This window comes from Suncus etruscus, chromosome 2, assembly GCF_024139225.1.
Source record: "Suncus etruscus isolate mSunEtr1 chromosome 2, mSunEtr1.pri.cur, whole genome shotgun sequence".
Taxonomy (NCBI): domain Eukaryota; kingdom Metazoa; phylum Chordata; class Mammalia; order Eulipotyphla; family Soricidae; genus Suncus; species Suncus etruscus.
Window position 1 is genome coordinate 132973961 of NC_064849.1, and position 27814 is coordinate 133001774.

At 39.2% G+C, this 27814-nt stretch overlaps 1 protein-coding gene across 1 annotated transcript in view; it reads left to right on the forward strand.

Moving 5' to 3' along the window:
- Window positions 1-27814, forward strand: part of IQGAP2 (IQ motif containing GTPase activating protein 2) — a 292564-nt gene that overhangs the window by 43225 nt on the left and 221525 nt on the right. Inside the window, 1 exon segment of the mRNA XM_049766526.1 lies at window positions 17323-17422. Within this exon segment, the coding sequence (XP_049622483.1) occupies window positions 17323-17422 (100 nt within the window).

Genomic DNA, 27814 nt, shown 5'->3' on the forward strand with positions numbered 1-27814 from the left:
TACATTTATTCTCATACATAGTGAACTACTGTGACCCTTTTCTGGAAAGTAGAGATGAAAGTCGATCTTGGTCCTGACATTAAGGTTTGTTCTTCACTAAACTCTGTTTTCTTTTACTGTACATTAAGATGAATGGTTACTTTTGCTATTTTTAGGTCTATTAACTAATGCACATCAAGGATATTGGGTACCTGGGAAATATGTCCGAAACAAAAGTTAGGGAAAAACTCATCTTAGAGCCATCCACTGAGGAAGCAGGTTGCTATTAATATTATATATATAACATATATATACTATTAATATTTTCACATTTCTTTGAAGACTAAGGGTCATTTTCTCTTCCCTTAATCATGGTGTACACTTTAACATAGCAAGAATGACTGACATAACTAGCGAGATATACTAAGAATTTGATTAGCTTACATTGTGTGTAAAATTAATGTTGTGGTTTTTATTTTATTTTTATTTTTTTATTTTTTAGTTTTTCAGACCACACCTGGCAATGCTCAGGGGTTACTCCTGGCTCTGGGATCAGAAATTGCTCCTGGCAGGCTTGGTGGACCTTATGGGATGAATGCTGGGGATTGAACCCAGGTCCGTCCCGAGTTGGTCATGTGCAAAGCAGATGCCCCTACCGCTATACTTTCGCTCTGGCCCCGATGTTTTGTTTTGTTTTGATTTTTTGGGCCACATCGCAGGGGTTACTCCCTGGTTACACGCTCAGATATTGCTCCTGGCTTGGGGGACCATATGGGATGTGGGGGATTGAACCATGGTCCGTCCTAGGTTAGCACCTGCACGGCAAATGCCCTACTGCTTGTGACACCACTCTAGCCTCCCCTCCCTTTTTTTTTTTTTTTTTTTTTTTGGGGTTTATGGGTCATTCCTGCAGCTCTCAGGAGCCACTCCTGGCTCTGTGCTCAGATATCACCCCTGGCAGGCTTACGGGACCATATGGGATGCCGGGATTTGAACCACTGTCCTTCTGCATGCAAGACAAATGCCCTACCACTGTGCTATGTCTCCACCCCCCCATGTTGTTTTTTAAAAGAGTTTATATCTCTGGTTCTCAACTACTGTTTTATGGACTGGTGCTAGTGTATAGGTGGAGTATTATTAAAATGTTGAAAGTTGGGGGCTGGCGAGGTGGCGCTAGAGGTAAGGTGTCTGCCTTACAAGCGGTTAGCCAAGGAAGAACCGCGGTTCGATCCCCCCGGCGTCCCATATGGCTGCCTCAAGCCAGGGGCATTTTCTGAGTGCTTAGCCAGGAGTGACCCCTGAGCATTAAATGGGTGTGGCCCGAAAAAACCAAAAAAAAAAAAAAAAGTTAAAAGTTCCTTTTCTCCACCTGAGTTCTAAGGGCCAACCCAATGAACTAGTGTGCAGGACAAATGCCAGTGGTTTCCATGACATCATACAGTGACACTGGAGGGTAGAAGATTGAAATCATGGTTGTTTTGGATCCAAAATCTGCTATTTAATTGTCTGTATACTCTTAGGATGACCTCACCCCAATTTTTAAATTGGCCTTTAGGAAACTTGACACTACATTTTTTCCTTACTGAGGTCTGATATTTAGTAGCCATTCTTAGATTGTTACTAGAAAAGTATAGATTAAAATAATATCTTTAAGGGGGAAGAGGAGATAATAAGTGTGTAGAACATAATAGGTGGTCACTAAGTGTCAGTTCTGCTTTTCATTAATCACAAGAGCTGATGTGGATTAGAGGCACATGAAAAATAGGCATGTGAAATTGACTAGAGAAATAATGCACGCGAAACACAGGAAGTACATAGCCTAAGAATTTTCTTTTTTTTCTTTTTTGACTTTTGGGCCATACCTGGCAGGTGCTCAGGTGATACTACTGGCTTTGCACTCAGAAATTGCTTCTGGCAGGCTCAGGGACCATATGGGATGCCGGGAATCAAACACAATTCGTCCCTGGTGGACTATGTGGAAGGCAAATGCCCTAATGCTATGCTATCTCTCTGGCTCCTTTACTATTTTTCTTTTTTTTTTTTTAACTTTTAGCATTATTGGAGTATAATTTTTAATATATATTTTATTAAAACGACTTGATTACATACATGATTGTATTTAGAATTCAACAATGTAAATAACACCAACCATCACCAGTGCAACATTCCCATCTCCAGTGTCCTAAATCTACCTCCTCCCCACCCTACCCCCACCTATACTCCAGACAGTCTTTCTATTTCCCTCATGCTTAGGATAGTTCACAATGTATTTATTTCTGTAACTAAACTCATCCCTGTTTGTGGTGAGCTTCATGAGGTGGGCTATAATTTCCACCCTCCTCTCTTTTGTGTCTGAAAAATTATTATTGCAAGAAAGTCTTTTTTTTTTTTCTTAAAACTCATAAATGAGTGAGACCATTCTGCCTTCTCTCTCTCTCTCTCTCTCTCTCTCTCTCTCTCTCTCTCTCTCTCTCTCTTCTCTCTTAACTCTGACTTAGTTCACTCAGCATAATAGATTCAATGTACATACATGTATAGGAAAATTTCATGACTTCATCTCTGCTGACAGCTGCATAATATTTCTATTGTGTATATGTACCACAGTTTCTTTAGCCATTCATCTGTTGAAGGGTATCTTGGCTGTTTCCAGAGTCTTGCTATGGTAAATATTGCTGCAATGAATATAGGTGTAAGGAAGGGATTTTTGTATTTTATTTTTGTAGTTCCTAGGGTATATTCCTAGGAGTGGTGTAGCTGGGTCGTATGGGAGCTCGATTTCCAGTTTTTGGAGGAATCTCCATATTGCTTTCCATAAAGGTTGAACTAGATGGCATTCCCACCATGAGTGGATAAGAGTTCCTTTCTCTCCACATCCCCGCCAACACTGCTTGTTCTCATTCTTTGTGATGTGTGCCAATCTCTGTGGTCTGAGGTGGTACCTCATAGTTGTTTCGATTTGCATCTCCCTGATGATTAGTGATGTGAAGCATTTTTTAATGTGTCTTTTGTCCATTTGTATTTCCTCTTTGTTAAAGTGTCTGTCCATTTTCTTCTCCCTATTATTTTTGATGGGGTTAGATAATTTTTCGTGTAAAGTTCTGTCAGTGCCTTGTATATTTTGGAGATTTAGCCCCTTATCTGTGGGTATTGGTGTGAATAGTTTCTCCACTCAGTGGGGGGCTCTTGTATCCTGGGCACTATTTCCTTTGAGGTGCAGAAGCTTCTCAGCTTAATATATTCCCATCTGTTAATCTCTGCTTTCACTTGCTTTGAGAGTGCAGTTCCCCCCTTGAAGATGGCCTGTAGTCTTAATGTCCTGGAGTGTTTTACTACGTGTTGTTTTACTATATCTTATGGTTTTGGGTCTGATATTGAGGTCTTTAATCCATTTGGATTTTACCTTCATACATGATGTTAACTGAGAGTCTAAGTTCAATTTTTTGCAAGTGGCTATCCAGTTTGTGCCAACACTACTTGTTGAAGAGGCTTCCTTTGCTCCCATTTAGGATTTCTTAATCCTTTATGAAAAATTAGGTGATTGTATGTCTGGAGAACATTCTCTGAGTATTCAAGCCTATTCCACTGATCTGAGGTCCTGTCTTTATTCCAATACCATGCTGTTTTGATAACTATTGCTTTGTAGTACAGTTTTAAAGTTGGGGAAAGTAATTCCTCCCATATTATTTTCCCCAATGATTGCTTTAGCTATTCTAGGGTGTGTTATTGTTCCATATGAATTTCAAAAGTGCCTGATCCACTTCTTTGAAGAATGTCATGGGTTTAGAGGGATTGCATTAAATCTGTATAATGCTTTGGGGAGTATTGCATTTTGATGATGTTAATCCTGCCAATCCATGAGCAGGGTATGTGCTTCCATTTCCGCGTGTTCTCTCATTATTTCTTGGAGCAGAGTTTTATAGTTTTCTTTGTGTAGGTCCTTCACATTTTTAGTCAAATTGATTCCAAGATATTTGAGTTTGTGTGGCACTATGTGAATGGGGTTGTTTTCTTAATGTCCATTTCTTCCCTATTATTATTGGTGTATAGAAAGGCCATTGATTTTTGTGTGTTAATTTTGTAACCTGCCACATTGCTATATGAGTTTATTATTTCTAGAAGCTTTTGGGTAGAGTCTTTAGGTTATTCTAGTAGAGTATCATGTCATCTGCAAACAGCGAGAGCTTGACTTCTTCCTTTCCTATCTGAATTCCCTAATATCTTTTTTTTTTGCCTAATCGCAAATAGCAAGGACTTCCGGTGCTATGTTGAATAGGAGTGGTTGAGAGAGGAGAGTCTTGTGTTTGGCAGAATTTAGAGGGAAGGCTTTTAGTTTTTCTCCCATTGAGGACAATATTTGCCTCTGGCTTGTGGGAGATGGCCTTAACTATATTGAGAAAGATTCCTTCCATTCCCATCTTGCTGAAAGCTTTGATCAAGAATGGGTGTTGGACCTTATCAAATGTTTTCTCTGCGTCTATTGATATGAGCATGTGATTTTTATTTTTTTGTTGTTGATGTTGTGTATTTATGATGATAGATTTATGGATGTTAAACCAGCCTTGCTTTCCTGGGATGAAAACCTACTTGATCGTAGTGGATGATCTTCTTAATGAGGCATTGAATCCTATTTGCCAGGGTTTTATTGAGGATCTTTGCATCTGTATTCATCAGAGATATTGGTCTGTAATTTTCTTTTTTTGTAGTATCTCTGTCTGGTTTAGGTATCAAGGTGATATTGGCTTCATAAAAGCTATTTGGAAGTGTTCCTGTTTTTTCGATTTCATGAAAGAGTCTTGCCAGGATTGGTAGTAGTTCCTCTTAAAAGGTTTGAAAATTCATTAGTGAATCCATCTGGGCCTGGGGTTTTGTTTTTGGGCAGACATTTGATTACTGTCTTAATTTCCTCTAGTAGTGATGGGGATGTTTAGATATGCTACATCCTCTTCATTCAATCGTTGAAGATTATAAGGGTCCAAGAATTTATCCATTTCTTCCAGGTTCTCGTTTTTAGTGGCATACAGTTTTTCAAAGTAGTTTTGATTCACTCATTGAATCTCTGTCATATCAGTAGTGATCTCTCCTTTTTTCATTCCTAATTACGAGTTATCAAGTTTATCTCTCTTCTCTCTCTCTTCTCTCTCTCTCTCTCTCTCTCTCTTCTCTGTTTAGTTTTACAGTGGTCTATCAATCTTGTTTATTTTTTCAAAGAACCAACTTCTGCTTTTGTTGATCTTTCGGATTGTTTTTCGGGTTTCCACTTCATTGATTTCTGCTCAGAGCTTTGTTATTCCTTCTGTCTTTCTATTTTTGGGTCCTTTTGTTGAGCACTTCTAATTCTATGAGCTGCATCATTAAGTTGTTCAGGTATGCCCCTTCTTTCCTGATGTGTGCTTGCAAATTTCCCTTTTAGTACCGCTTTTGCTGTGTCCCATAGGTTCTGATAGTTTGTGTCTCTATTGTCATTTGTTTCCAGGAAGGTTTTTTTTTGTTTGTTTTTGTTTTTTGTTTGTTTGTTTGTTTTTGGGGCCACACCCTGTGACACTCAGGGGTTACTCTGGCTATGCGCTCAGAAGTCGCTCCTGGCGTTGGGACCATATGGGACACCAGGGGATCGAACCGCAGATCCATCCAAGGCTAGCGCAAGGCGAGGGCAGGCACCTTACCCTCTAGCGCCACAGCCCGGCCCCTCCAGAAAGGTTTTGATTTCCTCTTTGATTTCATCTCGGACCCACTGTTTATTCAGTATTAGGCTGTTTAACTTCCAGGTATTAAAGTTTTTCTTCTCGTGTCCTTTGTAGTTCACATTTAATTTCAGAGCCTTTTGGTCAGCGAAGGTAGCCTGCAAAATTTCTATCCTTTTGATATTATGGAGGTATGTTTTATGTGCTAGCATGTAGTCTATTCTGGAGAATGTCCCATGTACATTGGAGAAGAATGTGTATCCAGGTTTCTGTGTAAAGAGTGTTTTATATATATATATATATATACACACACTAGGCCTCTTTCTTCCATTTCTCTTTTCAGGTCTAGTATATTCTTGTTGGGTTTCAGTCTGATTGACCTGTCAAGTGTTGACAGTGCCATGTTGAGATCTCCCACAACTATTGTGTTGTTATTGATATTATGTTTCAGAGTCGTCAACAATTGTATTAAATATTTTGCTGGCCCCTCATTCGGTGCATATACGTTTAGGAGAGTGATTTCTTCCTGCTGTATGTATCCCTTGATTAATACAAAATGTCCATCTTTGTCCCTTACCAGTTTCCTGAGTATAAAGTTTGCATCATCTGATATTAGTATGGTCACTCCAGCTTTTTTATGAGTGTTGTTTGCTTGGATGATTTTCCTCCAGCCTTTTATTTTGAGTCTTTGTTTGTTCTGACTATTTAGGTGCGTTTCTTGTAGGCAGCTGAATGTTGGATTGAGTTTTTTTTTTTAATCCATTTATCCACTCTGTGTCTCTTAACTGGCGCATTTAGTTTGGTGTGTCTGTTGGTCAGTCTTGTCTTAAGTAGGTCTTTCAGTTTTTCTTTTAAGATCGTTTTGAGTCGGTAAAGTTTCTGAGCTGTTGTTTTTCTGTGAAACCATGTATTGGTCCTTCAAACCTGAAAGTGAATTTTGCTCGGTGCAGTATTCTAGGCGATGCATTTTTTCATTGAGTTTTGTCACTATGTCCCACACCACTGCTTTCTGGCCTTGAGTGTTTCAGGTGACAAGTCTGCTGTCAATCTCAAGGATGTTCCCTTGAATGTAATTTCTCTTTTCGATATTGCTGCTTTCAGAACTCTGTCTCTATCTGTGGGAATCGTCATTGTGACTAGGGTGTGTCTCGAGGTGTTTTATCTGGGGTCTTTTAGTTGGTACTCTTCGGGCATGACAGGATTTGATCGCATGTATTCTTTAGCTCTGGTAGTTTCTCATTAATGATGTTCTTGACCGTTGATTCTTCCTGGAGATTTTCTTTCTGGGTCTCTGGGACTCCAATGATTCTTAAGTTGTTTCTGTTGAGCTTATCAATAGACTTCTATTCTCATCTGTTCCCATTATTTGAGTAATTTTTCCATTGTTTGATCATTTGCTTTAAGGCTTTTTTCCAATATTTTCTCTGTATGAAGTTGTTATTCATCTCATCTTCCAGTGTACTAATTCTATCCTCAGCTGCTGTTAACCCAATGGAAAGCTCATCCATGTTTTTTTTTAATTCATCTACTGAGTTTTTCAGACCTGTTATTTGACCTGAAATTTCAGTTTGGAGTTTTCTGTTTTCTATCTTCATATTCTCTTGATTCTTATTAGTGTTCTCTTCTATACTTTCTTTGAGTTCTTTGAAACATCTTCATATTTCGACTTTAAACTTTTTATCTGAGAGACTGACATGGTTGGCCAATGTTCTGGTCATCTGAGTTGCGGTCTTCATTCTCTATGTATGGTGCTGTCTTGCGTTTGTTTCCCCATTGTCACATTGTATTGTGGGGGTTTTCTTAAGTGTTGTGGTTGTATTCATTGGCTAAATGAATTCGCTACGCGGCCGCGCTCCTATGGCCCTCCCTCTCTGGGCGTATCAATCACCTCCAGGGATGGCTAGCCATGCGCAGATGAAGCCACACACAGGATGAAATCAGGCCAAGAATGCAAGCACAGCACAGGAGACTATTTTTCTTTATACCTACTTTTGAACTGTTAGGTGAATTCATTTTTTTGTCAAGGAGGCAAACAACTGGTTTCTTTTGCTAACTGAAAATAAAATATTCCTTATTGGTCTGCCTTGGTGATTATTTTTGGAGTCTAAATTGCTCAAACTTTTATTTTTCTTTTTTGACTTTGAGTCACACCCAAAGTTCTCTGGGTTTTATTCCTGTGTTAGGGATCACCCTGCAGTGTTAGGGGGGACTATGCAATGCCAAGTTCCTGGATCAAATTGTGGTCACCTACATGCAGGGCTAGTGTCTTAAGCCTTGTGTCTCTACTCCTTCCTTCCTTCCTTCCTTCCTTCCTTCCTTCCTTCCTTCCTTCCTTCCTTCCTTCCTTCCTTCCTTCCTTCCTTCCTTCACTTCCTTCCTTCCTTCCTTCCTTCCTTCCTTCCTTCCTCCTTCCTTCCTTCCTTCCTTCCTTCCTTCCTTACTTCCTTTCCTTCCTTCCTTCCTCCCTCCCTCCCTCCCTCCCTCCCTCCCTCCCTCCCTCCCTCCCTCCCTACCCTTCCTTCCATGTTCCAATCTCTGTGTCACTTTTCAGTGCTTTGGGACCATGTAGTACTAAAACATTCTATATAAATTACTGGCAATAGCTTTCCAAGATCCAAAATAATAAACTTACCATATCATGCCAAGTTGGAACAATATAATTTCAGGTAGCAATAGACCTATATTTATTAATTTATTACCTTTTAAGTGTCACTCAATTTGATAATAATATCCTGTCATTTTTAATTATTTTGGTGTAGTTTTTTTTCTCTTCTTCATTCTTTTTCTTTTTCTTCTCTTTCTCCTTCTCTTCTCTTCCTCCTTCCTCCCCCTTTTCCAGAAATGTTAGAGGTCACCAAGATCATAACCAGGCAGCACTTGGGAGACTATGCAGGGCCAGGGGACTGTACCTGGGACCTGTACTTGAGCTTCCAAACTCTCTGCCTCACCCTTGGGATCATTTTTTTGGGAGATCCGAGATAGAGTTAACAGTAACTTGCAAATAGCCCTAGGGAACAGGCATTCCATGATCTCCTAAACCTGTTTTAAGTGATAAAAATATTCCCATGTGGTATTAGAATGTAGGCAACAATTGTGATCTTAAAAATGCTCATTTGTAGAGAACAGCAAGACTTTTTTCAGGGGTTTGGTGGACTGACTTGGTGAGTCTGCTTTACAAGCCTAAGACTATGAATTTTGTCCCCAGTGAGAGCCCACATAGCAGACCTGATTCTGGCAGCTTTGTGCATATGAGCTCGGGCATTGCCACAGTATCCTTCATCTCACTACCAACCAGGCAAGTACAAGAATCCCCAACCCAATCATGTGTAAAAGCGCCGAAGCAATGCCTGGCAAACACTGCAACCAGAATATGCTGGAATTCTCTGGCCAGTGTGTGAGAACTATAGCGAATATGCAAGTGTCGCAGCTAAACCTGCATGTGTTGGAACAGCAGCATCAAAAGGAAGAGATGTGGGAAAAATTAATGTACACTTATAGAATTGGACTGCAGAGACAGTATGGGGTTAAGATGCAAGTCTTATATGCACCCAACCCTAATTCCATCCCCAGTACCACATGGGGATCGCCTGGGAAATTTTCTGCACTGGCACCACAGCTCAGGGGCAATGAACCACCAACCACACTCCTGGGGCCTAACACCAAATCTATAGCCTATTTGGCTGAAAATCACGGGAGAAGGCCCCTAGGCCTTTCCAGCAATATTTGGAAGTCTTGCCCTCCTTGCCAAAATATCTGTATAAAATAAGACTTCCTTGAACACTGGTACTACATTTGGGTCATTTTGTACTGACTATATTGAGGATTAAGTACTTCATACCCAATTTAGAAATAAGTTGAATTCCTTTTTCTTTTGTAAAAATATTTACAATTATTACAATTACAATCTAATAACTTTAAACTTATTTGTGTTAAATTTTTAATGGGTCTTGGAAACATTACACTCCATTTTTCTCCTGGAAACATAAGATGGAGATCCCATAATGATGAGGAGCAGAACTGAGCAAGTGGACTTTTCCTTCTATCTTACCTGTAGCATGAGGGGGCTTGCTCTCCCCAAATGCTTTTCAGAATTTCAGTAATCTGAAAAATCACCAATTTAACTGTCAATTCCTTTATTTCTTCCAAACTTTAGTGTTCTAGCTCGTTCTCTCCCAGTATGCAGGTGATTTGCTTGCTGCTCACATGGGTCCCAACATCTCTATGGTTACATTGTGTTATAGATTATTATTTTTCAATGTTATTCTTTCTTGCATTTATAAAATTAGTTTTCATTTGGTTGAGAATTTGGAAAATAAAAGCTCTGGAATCATTTGTGCAATGATACTTTGCCTTTTGATTCCTGGAACCACATATGGTCCCCAAATCCTGCCAGGGGTCACTCCTGAGCACACAGTCAAAATAAGCACACTAGCAATACCAAACTGGACACCCCACCTCTTAAGCAAACAGAACTGGAAATGAACCCCTGTTCTAGATTTTGAGATCAGTGCCTGTTTTTGGTAAGATCTTTGGGGCGATAAAGTTTGGGGTCTCTTTTTAATTTTATTTTCTACGTGAGATGACAATTAAGTTACAAGAGTATAAATGTTGGTTTTAGGGGGGTACATTTACACCACACATTTTCTACTACAAAAATGCCAGTGTCCTTCCACTGCTGTTCATAGGATCCTTTCAGTCACTCTTCAGCCCCCCCCCCCCTCCATTAACTCCTACCTGGGGACCCTTTATATCCCAAAGCTAGTCAAATATTTTTCACATATACGACTGAGCTGTTTACATTGTAAATATGTTCCAGGGAGGCAGAGAGATAGCACAGAGGTAAGGCGTTTGCCTTGTACACAGAAGGATGGTGGTTCAAATCCCGGCATCCCATATGGTTCCCTGAACCTGTGAGGAGTGATTTCTGAGCCAGGAATAACCCCTGAGTGCTGCCAGGTGTGACCCAAAAACGAGAGAGAGAGAGAGAGAGAGAGAGAGAGAGAGAGAGAGAGAGAGAGAGAGAGAGAGAGGGAGAGAGGGAGAGAGGGAGAGAGGGAGAGAGGGGGAGAGGGGGAGAGGGGGAGAGGGGGAGAGGGGGAGGGAGAGGGAGAGGGAGAGGGAGAGGGGTAGGAAGGAGGGGTAGGAAGGAGGGAGAGGAAGGAGGGAGAGGAAGGAGGGAGAGGAAGGAGGGAGAGGAAGGAGAGAGAGGGGAGAGGGGGGAGAGGGGGGAGAGGGAGGGGGGGAGAGGGGGGGAGAGGGGGGAAAGAGAGAGAAGAGGGAGGAAAGAAAGAAAGAAAGAAAGAAAGAAAGAAAGAAAGAAAGAAAGAAAGAAAGAAAGAAAGAGAAAGAAAGAAAGAAAGAAAGAAAGAAAGAAAGAAAGAGAAAGAAAGAAGAAGGAAGGAAGGAGGGGGGAGGGAAAGAAAAAGAAAGAAAAAGAAAAAGAGAGAAAGAAAGAGAAAGAAAGAAAGAAAGAAAGAAAGAAAGAAAGGGAGGAAGGAAGGAAGGAAGGAAGGAAGGAAGGAAGGAAGGAAGGAAGAAGGAAGGAAGAAAGGAAGGAAGGAAGGAAGGAAAATAAGTTCCAGAAAAGTATTAACAATTTTTAGAAAGCCTGAATATTTTCTTCCTCCTTCCCTTCATCCTTTTTTTTCCTCCCTTTTTCCCTCCATCCCTCTTCTTCTCCCTCCCTCCCTTCTTCCCTCAAGGCTTACTCCTCCCTTTGCACTCAAAGATCATTCCCAGTAGGGCTCAGGGGACTATAAGTGGTGCCAGGGATTGAATTTGGGTCATTCACATGTAAGGCAAACATCTTGCTTCTTATTTACTTCTCATTTAAAACCAACTTCTCTCTGATCCCTTCTTCTGTTTCTTGAATAATTATGACATAAGTAACCTAACTTCAATGGATTTTGTGACCTTATTGAAGAGAGATGGGTCGCTCAGCAAAGACTTGAACTCTTGTTAGTAAACTGCATCATTTGGTGTTTGTTTACCCTTCTTTCTTACTCAGGAATTCTTTTGTCATTAAGGAGGTGGCCACCTTGGCCTGAGTACTGAAATTGTATGTTTACTTGTCACATAGGAAGGTTCTTAGAAATGTGTGATAGAGCGAGAGTTTCCAAGAAAGGGGTTGAGGCCAACCTCGATTCCAGTTCAACTTTGCTGAATCTTAGAGAGCTGAACTGTACTATTGTCACTGCACGGGGCTTAGTAGTGCTGCGCCTGGGAAGGATGTGGCATATATGCTAGAAACAAAGCCAAGTGCAGGGGCTGGAGCAATAGCACAACAGGTATTGCCTTTCCTTGCATGTGGCTGACCCAGGTTTGTATACCAGATCCCATATGGTGCTATGAGCTTTACCTGGACTGATTTCTGTGTGCAGATTCAGGAATAACCCCTGAGCACCACCAGGTGTGGCCCACAAAACAAAACAAACAAGCGAACAAACAAACAGAAAACACCCCCACAAAGCAAAACAAAGAAACAAAACCCAAAAACACCACTCAGCAGCTTTAACTGTATGCATGGCACTTGGTAGGTATGTCAGGTCTGATGAGCCTCAATTCTGTTTCTCATAATTTCAGTCTTGACTTGGAGCCTGCCATGTTTCTGACACACAGCAGGAGCCTGTAGCATAATCTCTAATGTGTGCCCATAAAAACTGTGTTGAGTTACACAGAGAAGTTGGGTTTGCCTATTTTCCAAAAGAAATTTAGATGAGGGTGGTGTGATCATGTGGTCCCTTTTAAGCCGAAGATTAAATAGCTGTGAAATGTTTCAGGAAGCTGGTATGAAGCCAGACTATATCATGGGTCAAATTTACTGAGTGTATCAGCTTACTGGAAATGTTGGGCTTCTGGAATGTATATATTCTACCCTCATTCCTGGCCCTAGGTCTAGGGTCTTGAAATCTTATTCCTTCAAGTACTTTTCTTGGTGTATGCAGGCATCTCTGAGTAACTTCAGAGAAGGGACACATGTATTTCTATCTTCTGTTCCAGGTAAAAGCCTGTCCCAACTGTGACAAGGTGGTTTAATACACATTAAGAGTGAATTACATATCCAAGGATAGTCAGGATTTCTTAAAGCAATGTTAAATCACACAGGATAACGATGTGTATAAATGTTAAATCTGACATGTTTCTGTGAACTGATGATTCATATATTCTTAATCTGCTTTACTTAAAAAAGGCAAACTTTGATACCAACTGATTCCCACCCTGTGTTGTGTGTGTATTGTCTGTGTGTGATTCTAACTCCAGTGTATAGCCACATATCTAAGCCACATCCCAAAAATGTGTCAAGCTTTTAGTTGTTTATAAAAAAATTATGATGGACCTTATATGTGTTGTATGTCACTTTATATTCAGTCTCTCAGACCTATGGTCACAAAGCAACTATTCAAATACTTGCTGAAGATATATAAATGGATTTTAATACAAAAGTGTCCTCAGATGTGAAAGGAGCAAGTTAGGTAGCTGAAATAACATGTGACCTGCCAAATTCTCAGTGAATGAGGTAAAGCTTAGACTAATTATATTTTGGGAGGGCCATGCCCGGCAGTGCTCGGGGTTACTCCTGGCTCTGTACTCAGAAATCATTCCTGGCAGGCTTGGGGTACCATATGGGATGCTGGGATCTAAACTGGGTTCATTCCAGGTCGGCTGTGTGCAAGGCAAACAACCCTACCTCTGTGCAGTCACTCTGGCCCACTTAGTTTAACTTCATGTTCGATTTTTGTGGGTGTTCTTTGAGATTTTGTGTGTTCTTGAGAAATCGATCCTGGTGATCTCTCTCATCTCTAACTTACAGTTCTATTGCAAAGCCATTCTCTACCAACCTCCCTCTTCAATTTACTGCCTAAAGCCTCCAAGATAAGCCCTATTATGTGATTTCTATGCAGTGTTATCTATGGAATAAATGTTGTCCTTTAGTTCTTGTCAGCTTACATGGCAAATGAACAGCTCCAGTGAGAGATGCTAGATATTTCAGTGACTTAAGCTCTTTATTCTTTCCTCATAGGTTAGAGTTCAAAGCAACAGGTAAATATGGACCTGATGGATAATAACAGCTAATAAAGCTGCTTTTAAAATAAAAGCCATCCTAAATTAACCTAAAAGATCTGGCATTATGGGTTTGGTAGTTACAAGCACCTTCCCTGTACCCTGAAATATAGACCAATTTTTTGGAATAGAGCTCCAGGACCTCAGTAATGGCACTGGGCAAAGAGCAGGGACCTCAATTCAGCCCTGGCTCTACCATTGACCCAGTAAATAACCTCATTTGACATAATTTTCCTCATTTATAAGATAAAGATAATGCCTATCTCTTAGGGTGATTAGGTGAACCATACCCAATATGGAAAAATGCTGTTTAGGCAGTAAAGTCATGTCCCAAGTGAATTATTTTATTAGCTCTATGAGGGCTCTTTAAATGGATTATTATCCATGCCAATGGCTCTTATCAGAAGTTGCTCCTTAATAATTGTTGAGTAATACTGAAATCCTTGAAGGCGAGTTTTGTGATCCAGAAGAATCGGCTTTTATTGTGAATAAAACTTTATTAAACTTCTGACTTCCATTCACTTTGACTTATAGATCATGAAGAAGCTTTGCTTCCACTGAATGAAGGAAGGGAAGGCTGAGAGTGTGGGGATGGGGGGAGCCTTGAGCAAGGCAAGAAGGGAAGGAAGGGGAGTGTAACAGGAAATCCCATGTGGGCAAATCTTACTTTCATCATGTTTTTGTTCTCTGTCTTATCTCAGAGCTTTGCCTAAGAATTGCCCAGACTCTATGGTTGAATTGTTGATGAAGTAGGGAGTTTGCCTTGCATGCAGTCGATCCAGGACAGATGGTGGTTCGAATCCTGTCCTCCCATTATGGTCCCCTGTGCCTGCCAGGGGCGATTTCTGAGCACAAAGCCAGGAGTAACCTTTGATCTCCACTAGTATGACCCAAACACAAAACAAAAAAAAAAAATGTTGATGAAGTCTATGGAATTGTAATGTATTTGTGCCATCAATGGCCACACCTTTCTTTTATTCAGTAAAAATAAACAAAACACAAACACAAACCAGATATTTTAGGACTCTTATTATTCTTTCTTGTGGTGACAGTAATCAAACTTAGTGCCTCACACATTTAAAGTGAGTGGGCTACTGTTGATCCATATCTCCAGTCTGCTTTTTAATTTTTCTTTATCAGATTATTCATCAATTTCTTTTGTTTGTTATTTTTTGGGCCACACCAAGTGACACTCAGGGGTTACTCCTGGCTATGTGCTCAGAAATTGCTCCTGGCTTGGGGAACCATATGGGATGGCAGGGGATGGAACTGTGGTCTGCCCTAGGTTAGCACGTGCAAGGCAAACACCCTACCACTTGCACCACTGCTCTGGCCCCATCAAATGTTTTTATATGGAGGGTGCACTTTGAGCAAGAAGTGCTGGCCATCATAAGAATACAAATGCTGGGGCCGGGTAGGTGGCGCTGGAGGTAAGGTGTCTGCCTTGCAAGCTCTAGCCAAGGAAGGACCTCGGTTCGATCCCCCGGCGTCCCATATGGTCCACCCAAGCCAGGGGCGATTTCTGAGCACATAGCCAGGAGTAACCCCTGAGCTTCAAACGGGTGTGGCCCAAAAACCAAAAAAAAAAAAAAAAAAAAAAGAATACAAATGCTACTTAGTTTACTGTTCAACGATATAACTATAAAGGAAGTGCAAACCAGAGGAAACCTTTCCTCTGTGCAAACCAGTGCAAACCTTTTGTGCAGAGGAGTGGCTTCAGTTGGATGCCATCAGCTGTGGTCATAATTGTTGGAATTACAATTTAATAGGTGTATGTGTATGTATTTTCTTGGAGACATGGAATTAAATCTCTTGGGTAGAATATGATGTTACAGCACTATCAGACTTTCAGATCCTATGGGCAGCACATAAGATCATCTCACTGATTACCAGATATTTTCTGTAGTATAGCTCCTTTAGTTAAAGCTCATTATTTCACATCTCTGTAGGACGTAGTAGCTGCAGAAATAGAAACACCCCATTTCTGCTCACTTTTCACTTTTTGATGCTGCTTATTGACCTCTTGCTGGTTTTTGCCACACCCTGTGTCATTACTTGCTGGTTCTTCTGATCATGACTCCACTGCTCACTATCAGTCTTCTCTGATTTCTTTTTTCCTTATCCACTTGATTCTGTCAATCTGCCTATTTGTTTCTTATGCAGTTATCTATATTTATCTATATTTACATATATTTTTATATATTATCTATTCTCCTATTTCTGGCACCTGACTGGTTACACCCAGGGAAATGAGGTTTAAAATGATCAGTTGAATATTCTTGATGACCTGTCTCACATGGTTTGAGAGTCAGCAGCTCCCTTGGACTTGTGGAATCTTGCATGGTTTCTGGAGGCAGTTGATGCAGCAGTGTACTAGAAACCAAGTGTTGCTTAGGCATCTGCCTCTTTCCAGGTGGGATGGCCAAGACTGGAAGGAAAGTGGTAGTGAGAGTGTTTTTTTTTTTTTTTTTTATTTTATGAACTTGATAGCCACACTCAGATTTTATAGTTGGAATGGTAGATAAACATATAATCTTATCCCTGGAGTTTTCTGGTATCATAAGGAAAGTATCCTGTCCAAAGTAGAAGACAGTCTTTCAATTAAAATGATTAATTGAAAGACATGGTATGTCCTGAGGATTAACAGTTCAAATAGTTGTGATGGGAAATTCAATGAGGGGATGTGGGAGAGAGATTCCTCACTTAAGAAAATCAAGATAGGAGAATCATAATGGGCAAAGTACATTCATTGTGTAGTGATGAGCTTGGATGGTGATCCTTCAGCAAATATTTGCATGCTTCCTACGTGCAAGGAACCATACTGTGTGAGGACGATGGGCAGGTGAATCTTGAGTGCTTTCCTCTCAAAGGAAATTCTGAATTCCATTCAGAGGGGGAAACACAACCAGTTTGCAGAGGGGGCATCTGTGATCAGTGATATAAGAAACACATGAACAATGAATTCTGACTTTAAGAGCCACAGCATTTCCTTTTTGAAAGGAACAAACTTTGAAAGCAGGAGTTTTATGAATACTTTCACATGAGAGTTATGCTATTATTTTAAAACAATATTATTGAAATATAATTCAGTTCTGTGCAATCCATCCACTTAATGCTTATAATTATATAGTTCTTAATATGACCAGCTGTCTTTTAAAAATCTTTTTAAATTTTTGTTTATTTTTATTTTTATTTATTTTTGATTTTTGGGTCATACTCGGCAGTGCTCAGGGGCTACTCCTGGCTCTACTCTCAGAAATCACTCCTGGCAGGCTCAGGGGACCATATGGGATGCCAGAATTCCAACCACTGTCCTTCTGCATGCAAAGCAGATGCCCTACCTCCATGCTATCTCTCTGACCCTTGCTCTTCTAATTATATTAGTAATTCCAGCTGCCTTGTAATTCACCTTTACATTTTTGCTAGAAATGATATATTCTAAGATGCAAAACCTTAAGGCAAACTCTATACTTAATCTTTCACTACCCTGGTCTCTCATTGTTCAAAGTTGAGCAACACTTGAGTTTTTCTAGTTGTTTATTTCAGGTTATTTTATGAACACTATCTTTGCAAGTAACATGGTGTTTTCCTCTGTTTGTAGCTATTGTGGATGATGAAAGGCTCTCTGCAGAGGAAATGGATGAGAGGCGGCGGCAGAACATTGCTTACGAATATCTGTGCCACCTAGAGGAAGCCAAGAGGTAAGAATCAGACATAATCTATTAATGGACCTTCTCATGGAGATAAGATTTGGATTGTTCTTCTTTGAGTAACTCAGCTGTGGCTTTGTTAGTAGTACCAGGATCACAATGGGACAGAAACCACTTGCTTTCTTTGCAGATGGACAAGCATAAAATTACCTTACTCATAGTAAGCAGACATTTCTCTGTCTCAATCTCACAGGAAATCTCTGGAAAATATTTCAGATTCTCATTTCTTTGGCTTAGATATAGGAGAGCACCAAACACTTCTGTCAGCTACCTTTTCCTGCAATCTTTTTCCCACCACAAAGATGTGTCCAATAGGACAGTAAGTAGCCTATTGAACCAAAGTTTCTCAGCCACTAAACTGGAGAGTAGGTTTATAACAGCAGTCTCCCTTTTAATCTGTGCAAGTGTGCCCACTTAGGATATGTTTTCTCTAAAATCACTTTGATTCTTTCAGAAATTTCAGATTAAATAAATGTTGGGTTCTCCAAGGAGAAAGTGAAGATAAGGAAGTATTTGCACTTTGTCCTCTTTATCGGAGAAATCAGGACTTTGCCCTTTGAGGAGGGAACACAGACTTGGGCTAGATGCCTTGAGTGAGGCTCTAATATAGTCCTTTATGCTGTTGTAATGCCACAGTTCAGTTCCATGGACAGATGATATGGGTCAGCCCTCTTATCTATATAGAAATAAATATTTTGTTAATGGTCAATGGTGCTAATTATCTCTGATCCTGATAAGCAGTTCTCTGCAGAGCTGGAAGAGTGCAGTTTTAAATCAATGTTTTGTAAAAGAACATTCAGTGACACATGTGCTATTTGGCCTCAAATCTGCTTCAAAAGGAATTCCCCTTCCTGAGGTGGTTTGATATTTTAACAGGAATTTAGAGTTCTAAGCCTGAAAACTAATGATTAAAAGGTTAGTAAAGATATTTGTGAAGTCTGCAGGAAGGTTGCAGGTCACTAAAGACTTACGAGCAGCCCAAGATTGTTTGAAACATGCTTTTAGTCAAGATGTTGCTAAAAAGGTTAGAAAAGGAGAGTGATTCATACTCAAGATAAACATGCTTTCAATGAAAAAGCGTATGGCGAGTTGGTGGAAACTTCTTCTTGACCCACACTTCACTTTTGAGATTTTTGCTTCCTGTTGTGGAAAGTACTGGCACATGTAGAAGGTGGGGGCTGGCAGTAAATTAAATTTCTTGATCCTAGCTCTATTGCTCAGGACTCCAGGAAGGTTCCCATACCTAGCATTTCTCAACCTTTTCCCAGTTGGATTCCTTTCCAAATTTGTTTTCTTGCTGTGTCACTCATCCCCCACCCCTATTCTACTGATTGGCCCTAATCTTGTGCTGTAATCCTCAAATTTTTTTTTTTTTTAGTTTTTATTGTGACCAAAGTGCATTACAAATCTTTCACTACATCATTTATGGTACATAGTGACAATGAATAAGGGGCATTCCCACCACCAGTGCTGTCCTCCCTCCACCCCTGTTCCCAGCATGTATCCCATATCTCTCCCCGTTACCCCCCAGAATGCTAGTGCAACTGGTCTCCACTTTACAGCTTGTTGTAGATTGAGCATCCATTCCACCATCATTGGAGATAAAAAGAATAAGAAAAAAGGGAGAAAAATTTGGTAACGATTACCAAAAAAAGAAAAAGAGGAAAAAAATGGAAGAAAAAAGAAAAAAATGCACCCTGCAAATAAAAATAAAAATAAATCACCAAATAATAACCACAAGAGTGAAAGAGAAAAGTGGAAGAAAAAGGAGAAGGAAAATAAAGTCAAAAACTAACAAATCAAAACAAAACAAGAAAAAGTAGGGGTGCTGGAGTGGCAGGGTTTAGCTTTCCCACCACTTTTTTTTTTTTTTTTTGCATAGGCACAGTAAGCATTGGGGAAGAAAGGGAATTCCTGTGGCTTGAGAGATTTAGGGTTTCTCCATCCTTGAAGCATACCATCATGGAATCAATCCCTGGCTCCATATATATTCATTAACCCATCCCAAAGGCTTTTTTATGCTGCCAGGAAACTTTCTTCTCAATTGTGTGTGAGAAAATCAAGCCACTATAGCTAGCGATCTTGGTATTTGCGCAGGTTATAGGTCAGGGTCTAGGTTAGAGTCTTTACGGTTCTAGAGGTTCCTATCCATCATTGTTGTTGTGTTCAGTCTTCTGTAACACTTGCTCCCTGTTTTCATTCAGTCCCTAAGTCGAAGCCTAGGATATTATGGATTCAGAGGTTCTGCTCAGTCTCTCCAACAACAACAACAACAACAACAACAACAACAACAACAAGATGTCTTATTGCAGAGGCCCAACATGGTCCTCGATTTTTACCTGTGGCCCTCTTGGACTATAATGGGATCCCCCAGAGGGGCCATATGGAAATGCTGAACTTTTTTTCCTCTTCCTCTGTAATGTGATGGTATAAAACATACTACCATGTACTACTTTATTTCTCCTCCTCTCCACCCCCCCAAAAAAAAAACAAGATGGAAGGTGTAATATCCTAAAGACTAAGGATTCAGTCAGTCATGTATAATATAATAACTCTAGTTTCATCCCCAGAGTACTAGAGAATGTGTAATTTCAAAGCTCATCCACTTTCGTATTCTCAAAATTCTGCATTTGAATTTTATTTGAAAATGTCAGTAACAATTACTCCTTGTTCTTTTATTGTGAAAGCATAATTCAGAATAACTTTATTGAAAAGATGAACTATAAAGTATAAAGCTTTAGGGACTCCAGTGGGTAGGGTATTTTCCTTGCACAAGGCCAACCTAGGTTCTATCCCCATCATCCCATATGATCCCCTGAACTCAGAGCTAGAAATAAATTATGAATACCACCAGGTATGGTCCAAAACCCATACATATTTTTTCTCTTGCAAGATTTCTTCTATATATTTATTTTACAAGAATATATTAAGTATAATTGATATTTTCGAATCATTTATTAAAATCCTAATACCTGGAATTTTCAGGGAATCTGATCTTTGGTCATGGATGTGTAAAAACATGGATGTTAATAGACATTTTAATACGTATGCCGTGATGCCAAGGAACAAAAAATTCTGATCATACCAAGCTTAAAAAATAAGGAACTGAGTTTCTGTCCAAAAGATTATTTATTTGAGAGGATTGATTATGTTATTCTTTCATAATACTAATGCCTTAGGAAGTAGCTTATTTGGTTTATTATAATTCATTTAAGTATAGTTGTTAGAGTAAGTTTCTACAAAGTATAAACTTAGTATAATTAGAATGTGTAAGTTTAACTCTCATAGTTTGTTTCTTGTTTCAACTGATTGACTTTGGTGTTTTTAAATCAAGAATATTTGCCTGGGGTCACACCAGGCAGCGCTCAGGGGTTACTCCTGGCTCTGCACTCATAAATCATTCTTGGCAGGCATGGGGCACCATATAGGATGCAAGGATTAGAACCACCATCTGCCCTGGATCAACTGCATGCAAGGCAAATGCCCTACCACTGCTATCTTTCGGGCCCCTAAATCAAGAATATGTTGGTTCTGTTTTTGTACTTTTTTGTGTATGTGTGGTGGTAACAGCTAGAATCTAGTCTTCGTTGGAATTCAAAATTTTAAAGAGCTTGGCATTGTAACATTTTGCATACCTTTAATTTTAGTTTTATTAATATATCAATCTCTGATAATATCAAAGTATTTGGAAGTTTGTTCACCATAACAGATAAGATCTACCAACATTACAAAATAAAAAAATAACTTTAAGGAATGACCAGAGAGATAGTACAAAGATTAAAGTATTGGTCTTTCACTGGGTTGGTTTGACCTCTGGCATCATCTGAGAACAAGCAGGATTTATCTCTGAGCACAAAGCCAGGAGTAAGCCCTCACCAACAAACAAAAAAGAATGTTAAGGGATGACTATGGACAATTACATGCTAACAAATTGGATAACTTGGGTAAAGAAATTTCTAGAAAAACACCCTAAGAAAAGTTAAAGAATAAAATTTAAAAAAATTTAAGACTTACGAGTAAAAAGATTAAATTGTCAAAATATTTTACAAACTCAAAGGGTTTCATAGTAATAATTCTGCTAAGTGTTTAAGGAATTGACCTAGTCCTTCAAAATTCTTTCAAAGATTGAAGGGGGATTACTTCTCAACTCATTTTGGTGAAATAAAAATGGTCTAAGACAGAATAAATTTTTTTTAAAAAGAACAACTATAGACTAATATCCTTCTGGAATAGAAATACAAAAACTTTTAACAGACACTAGTAAATTGAAATCTCGACATATAAATATGATTACCACCAATATATGATTCATCCCAGCAATGCAAGCTTAGTTTAACCCCAGAACTAATCAAATGTATCAGTTAACTGAATGAAGAACTAGTGTTTTTAACAAATGATGCCAGACTACTAAGTATATATAAATCTCTATGTATATATAATTTGGATCCCTGCTTTGTACTATTTCAAAGTGCTATTACACTTTTACTAAAGCAAATATTAAGTAACTATCAATTTCTTAGAAGAAAACAGAGGAGCAAAATTTTTTTTTAACTTGAGCTTGGCAAAGTTTGAGATTTGACATAAACACATTAAAAAAAGATTAGGGAAATTGGACATAATAAAAATTAAACCTTCTCTGAGTCAAAGAACAGTGGAAACACTGAATCAGAGAGATTTGTAAATCATAGATAAGATTTGTACATCTTATCTATGAGATATTTATACAGATTATAAACTGAAATCTTAAAACTCAACATTAAAATAAAGAGCCTAACTTTAACATTGATAAATTTCTGAATTGACATTTTCCAAAGAATGAACAATACATTCACAAATGTACAATGTCTGTATAAGCAGAAAACAGTATACTTAACATCATTAGTCATTAGATGCAAATCAAAATTGCAGTGAGATACCACTTTATAGTGAAAGAGTTGTACTTAAAAGGACCTATGGTAACAAGTGCTTACAGAGATGTAGAGAAATTGGAACTCTTATCCACTGCTAGTTTGATTGTACAAAAGATGCAGCCACTTTGTAAAAATGGCCTGTCAGTTCCTCAAAAAATTTCAATATAAAATATTTTAGACCCTAGCAGTTCTACCTCTCCCTTCTTCCCTCCCTCTTTCCTTCTCTCCCTCCCCCCTCTAAGAATGCTGAAACATTATATTCACACAAAAGCCTGCACACAAAGATTTTTTTCCTTTTCCTTTTCCTTTTTCATTGTTGTTGTTGTTGTGTTGTTGTTGTTGTTGTTGTTTTGGGGCCACACCCAGTGATGTTCGGGTTACTCCTGGCTATCTGCTCAGAAATCACTTCTGGCTCAGGGGACCATATGGGATTCCGAGGATCGAACCCAGGTAGCCCTGGGTTTGCCGCATGCAAGGCAGATGCCCTACTGCTGTGCTATTGTTCCGGCCCCATGAAGTTTATTTCTTAATGGTAAAATATGGAAGCCACTCACAGGCTCATCTACTTATGAACAAATGGTTGAACCATGGTACAGTCATACAATAGAATGTTCAATACTTAAAACAACAGGAGGAACATTTCAAGATGCAGGCTATTACTAAGTCAAAGAAGACTATCTGAAAAGGCCCTGTACTGGAGGATTGCAACTATTTGATACTCTCGAAAAAGACAAAATTAATGTCTTTTATTGAAAAAATTATTGTGTAAAAAAATTCAGTGCTTGGGGATAAGGAGGATGTTGAAAGCACTAAGGATTTAGAAAACAGTGAAAATATTTTGTATATTACTATAACCATGGCTGTATTTCTCAAATTTGCAGACTGTTCAGTACTAAGAATGGATGGTGATATCAACTATGGATATAGGATGATTGTATTGTGTAGTTTCATGAATGAAAAACACATGTACTGGTATGTTGGAGGAGACTATACATGTGTGGAGATAGAAGGTATATGAATAGATCTCAGTACCTTTCCCTAAATTCTTTTGTGAACTAGCTGTTCTAAGAAACCAATTGTTCTGAAAAACAAAGAATAGATGATACACTATACAGCATGGGGGAAACCTTGAAATCAGGCCAAGTGAAAGAACTCAGACACAAAAGGCCACATAGTTTATGATTCTGTTTATATGAAAAGTCCAGAATAGGCAAATCCATAGAGACTTAATAGGTCTAGTGGTTGCCAGGGCTGGGTAGGGGGTGAGGAACAGGAGTGAAGGCTCATTGTCTGAAGTTTCTTTGGGGTGATGCAAATATTCTAGATGGATATGGTGATGGTTTCACAACAGAGTGACCTAAAAACCACTGAATTAGATACCTTTGGGGAATGAATCATATGTTATGGACACCATCCCTCATTAAAACTGTCATTTAAAATAATTCTTTGGGCTGACTTACAGAGAGTTTTAGGAAAGCTGGTAAATAAGACGAACCGGTATTTGACAGATAAATTATGTGATTCTATTGATATAGGAGGTGTCTGAAATGATTCATTGTGCAGATTTTTTTGAGCACCCACTGTGTGCACACAGGCATAGGAGGGTCCCATTGGAAGAGAAAAATCAAGTAATTAATAAGCTATGCTCGGGGCCGGAGAGATAGCATGGAGGTAAAGCGTTTGCCTTTCATGCAGGAGGTCATCGGTTCGAATCCCGGCGTCCCATATGGTCCCCCGTGCCTGCCAGGAGCAATTTCTGAGCCTGGAGCCAGGAATAACCCCTGAGCACTGCCTGGTGTGACCCAAAAACCAAAAAAAAAAAAAAAAAATAAGCTATGCTCTCAAAACTCATCATTCGGTCCAAGATTGTTTTACTTAAAAAATGTAAAAGTCGGGGCCAGAGAGTTAGTGCAACAGTAGGGCATTTGCCATGCATGCTGCTGACCTGAGATGGACTCTATTCAATTCCTGGCATCCCATATGGTTCCTCCGAGCTTGCCAGGAGCGATTTCTGAGCACAGAGCTAGAAGTAACCCCTGAGCATTGCCGGTATGGCCCAAAAACAATCAATCAATAAACTGTGAAAGAAAAAGAATGTAAAAGACTTTCTATTTTGGTTGCTCTGTTCTCTAGCCTGATTTCCTCCTGAAATCTCTCTTTATCTCTTTGTCTTATCCTCAAAATACTGAAGGTTCCTAACAGTATGATGGATTCCTGCCATGGTTTCAAATTGCTTTCCTCATTCTTCTCTAGCTATCTCTTTCAAAGTTTTCTGTTTCATAGCCAGTTGAAATCTGTGATATTTGGAGGAATTATCTCAAAATTCTGATCCTGGGGTCCAGGGCAGGTATGCAGAGATTAAGGCACTTGCTATGCATGGTGGCTTGCCCTAGTTGATCCCCAGTATCACATAGGATCCCTTGAGCATCACACTAGGAGTTATCTATGAACACAGATGGATGTGGGCAAATGCCTTCCTCTCATAATAAATAAAAGTAAAATGCAAACAAAACAATTCTGATCTGTTGCTGTCAGTCTAAGGTCTGAAAAGATACAGGGTAAGGTGCTTAACTGACATGTGGTTGCAGCTACAACAATCAACCAAAACCCAGCATCACATAGGGTCCTCCAAGCATCACCAAGTGGTAGTCCTTGAGCACCACCTTTAATGGTTCAATTAAAAAAAAAGTTTAGGGCCCGGAGAGATAGCACAGCGGCCTTTGCCTTGCAAGCAGCTGATCCAGGACCAAAGGTGGTTGGTTCGAATCCCGGTGTCCCATATGGTCCCCCATGCCTGCCAGGAGCTATTTCTGAGCAGACAGCCAGGAGTAACCTCTGAGCACCGCCGGGTGTGACCTAAAAACCAAAAAAAAAAAAAAAAAAAAAAGAAAAAATAATTTCTGTTTATTAGTATTCTTAGGGCTAGACTCCTTACTTCTTGGGCTTCTCAGGTTACATATGGGCCAATTCTTAAAGCCACATCAGTTTTCTGCAATCTTCTATTCCCTCCTATTCTCTACTTCAGTCACTCAAATCCCTTCATTCTTTTTTTATTATTCCCACATTCTTTGATAAGGAGTTTCATTTCCACCATTCCCTCCGTATAGCCCCTTTACATATAAGGTACTGCTTTCCTCCTCTTTAATTCCATTTAGTTGTCTGCTCACTCTTTTAGAAAGTTCATTGCCCTCCCCAATACTGATCAATTTGCTCTCCTCCCGTATATAAATGGTAATTTATATCAGAGTTAACAAGTAGAATCTCACATAGATAAGTGGTAGGTGGGATCCTGCATGCTTGAGTGAAATTGCCAGCCTACAGGTAAAATTTAATCTTTGTCTCAATAGAAAATGTTATATTGCCACTTGCCATTAGATGTGTCCTCCCTGCCATATGTTTGCAATGGGATGGGAAGGCAATTTACAGATAATTAAATAACAACACAGTGAACTATGAAATATTTAGAGAAGAGCAGAGTGAACAGAATAAAAAGGAGGAGGTAATTTGTATGGTAAGTAGACTGATGGCTGAAATTACGTTCAGTTTATAAAATTAGGAAGTCAACATATAAAGATCTATTGATATAGTCTAAAAATACTCATTTTTAGAGGTATGACTAGCATTACTTTCAGACAAAATTTGATACAATTTGAGAAATGATGACTATAATATGTCTCTTTGACAGGCATAAAGTAATTTAACATCAAGGGAAAATAAGAAGAAAGTCTTATTTTTACAACACAAAATAAAGATAATTATATTTTATTTTATTTTTATTTAAAGTTACTTTATTTACACAGTTGTTTATAATGCAGTTTTTTTTCATGTTCATGATTGAGTTTCAGTCATACAATGAACAACAATTTTCATCAGTACACATTTTCATACTCCCAATGTCCCCAGTTTCTCTTCTGCCCTCCCCCAGCCCTCTCTCCTGCCTGCCTCTGGGGCAGATATTTTTCTCCTCTTTCTCTCAAAAATAGTTTCTTTACAGAGTAGATCTTCACCCTCAGGGAAATGTTTCTACAGACTGGAGAGTTGTATTGATGTCCTGATGAGCTGAAGAGAATTCTTTTGGAAGACTAAGAAATGCTTCAGTTATGCATTCCTTATCCATCACTCTAGCAAATTAGTCTAAGACCTGGTGGTTTCATGCCCAGTAGCTCACATGTTTTTTAAGGGTTAGGAATCTGAGTAAAGCTGACCTGGGCTCTTTGGCTTTGGGCTCTGCAAGGTAAAGTCATTCCAGGAGTGGAACAGGGAAGATCTTTATCCAAGCTTGCCCAGGATGCTATTGGGATTTTTTTCCTGATAACTTTGGGTATGGATCTGAGACTTCCCCTCATTTCTTTATTCCTGGGTACCCCTACAGCAGCTCCCCATGTGACAACTGAATTCTATCAGAGAGAGGAGCAATAAAGAGCAAGAAGGAAGCCAGACAACTGAATTCTATCAGAGAGAGGAGCAATAAAGCACAAAAAGGAAGCCAGTCGTCTAATAACTGCTTCTCAGAAATAACAGAGAGAGAGAGAGGGGGAGAGAGAGAGAGAAAAGAGAGAAGAGGAGGAGAGAGGAGGGGGGAGGAAGCTTACTCTAGGACCCAATACAGGGCTGGGATATCTGACAAACACTATGATACACTCCCTCTAATGGGATGTGTTCTTGCCCTTTTGTTGATTGCAGGAAGAGTATTGGAGTGAAGTGTGGAGGAGTGAAATTCTATTAATTGGGCTCAGAAATAAAATCAAGAGTTGGATGATGATTTGTCTAATTTATGTCTAAATTATTTATGCCTTAACTTTTTTGAGTTGTGAGCTGTTTTGAACTGTATTGATGTCTTTATCATCTAAAACAATAATAATTGAAGCTTAAGGTTTTCTTTTTAAGCCCTGAAAGCTAAATCTACTTACTATACATATGGGCATTGAAAGGTTCTCTGATTTTAGGAATCTATGTTTTAATTAAAAGACTTATTATGTTATGTTACTATATTATGTTATGTCAGTTTACCTCAATATGTTAATCAATTTTGTCTCTTGAATAAATTCTTACAATAAAAAAAAAAGATATTTACAAAAAAAAAAGACTTATTTCCTCTCCCAAAATTAGTACTGCTGAGATTTCCAATGCACCTCTAAGTGAATTTGAATTACAAAAATGAGCCTCTCTTAAGAGCTTGTTCTCTACTTGTTTTTGAAAACTATACCAATTTCGAATGGAGCCTTCACTTTGGGAAATCTCTGGATTGAAGAAGGAAGTACAATGGGAGGCGTGAAGGTCATAGACCAGGAGAGAGAGAATCTTGGCAGGAAATGGAGAGGGAGTTTGCAAACTGCTGTTGAGCAAGTTGTTATGAATGGGGCTACTATTGTTTCCCAAGGAAAGTTCCTGTAATATAATATTCCTTTTTTAAGGAAAGAGAAGCATGCATACAAATCGTTTGCTGTGCTTACTTTTTCTGCCCTACCTCTGA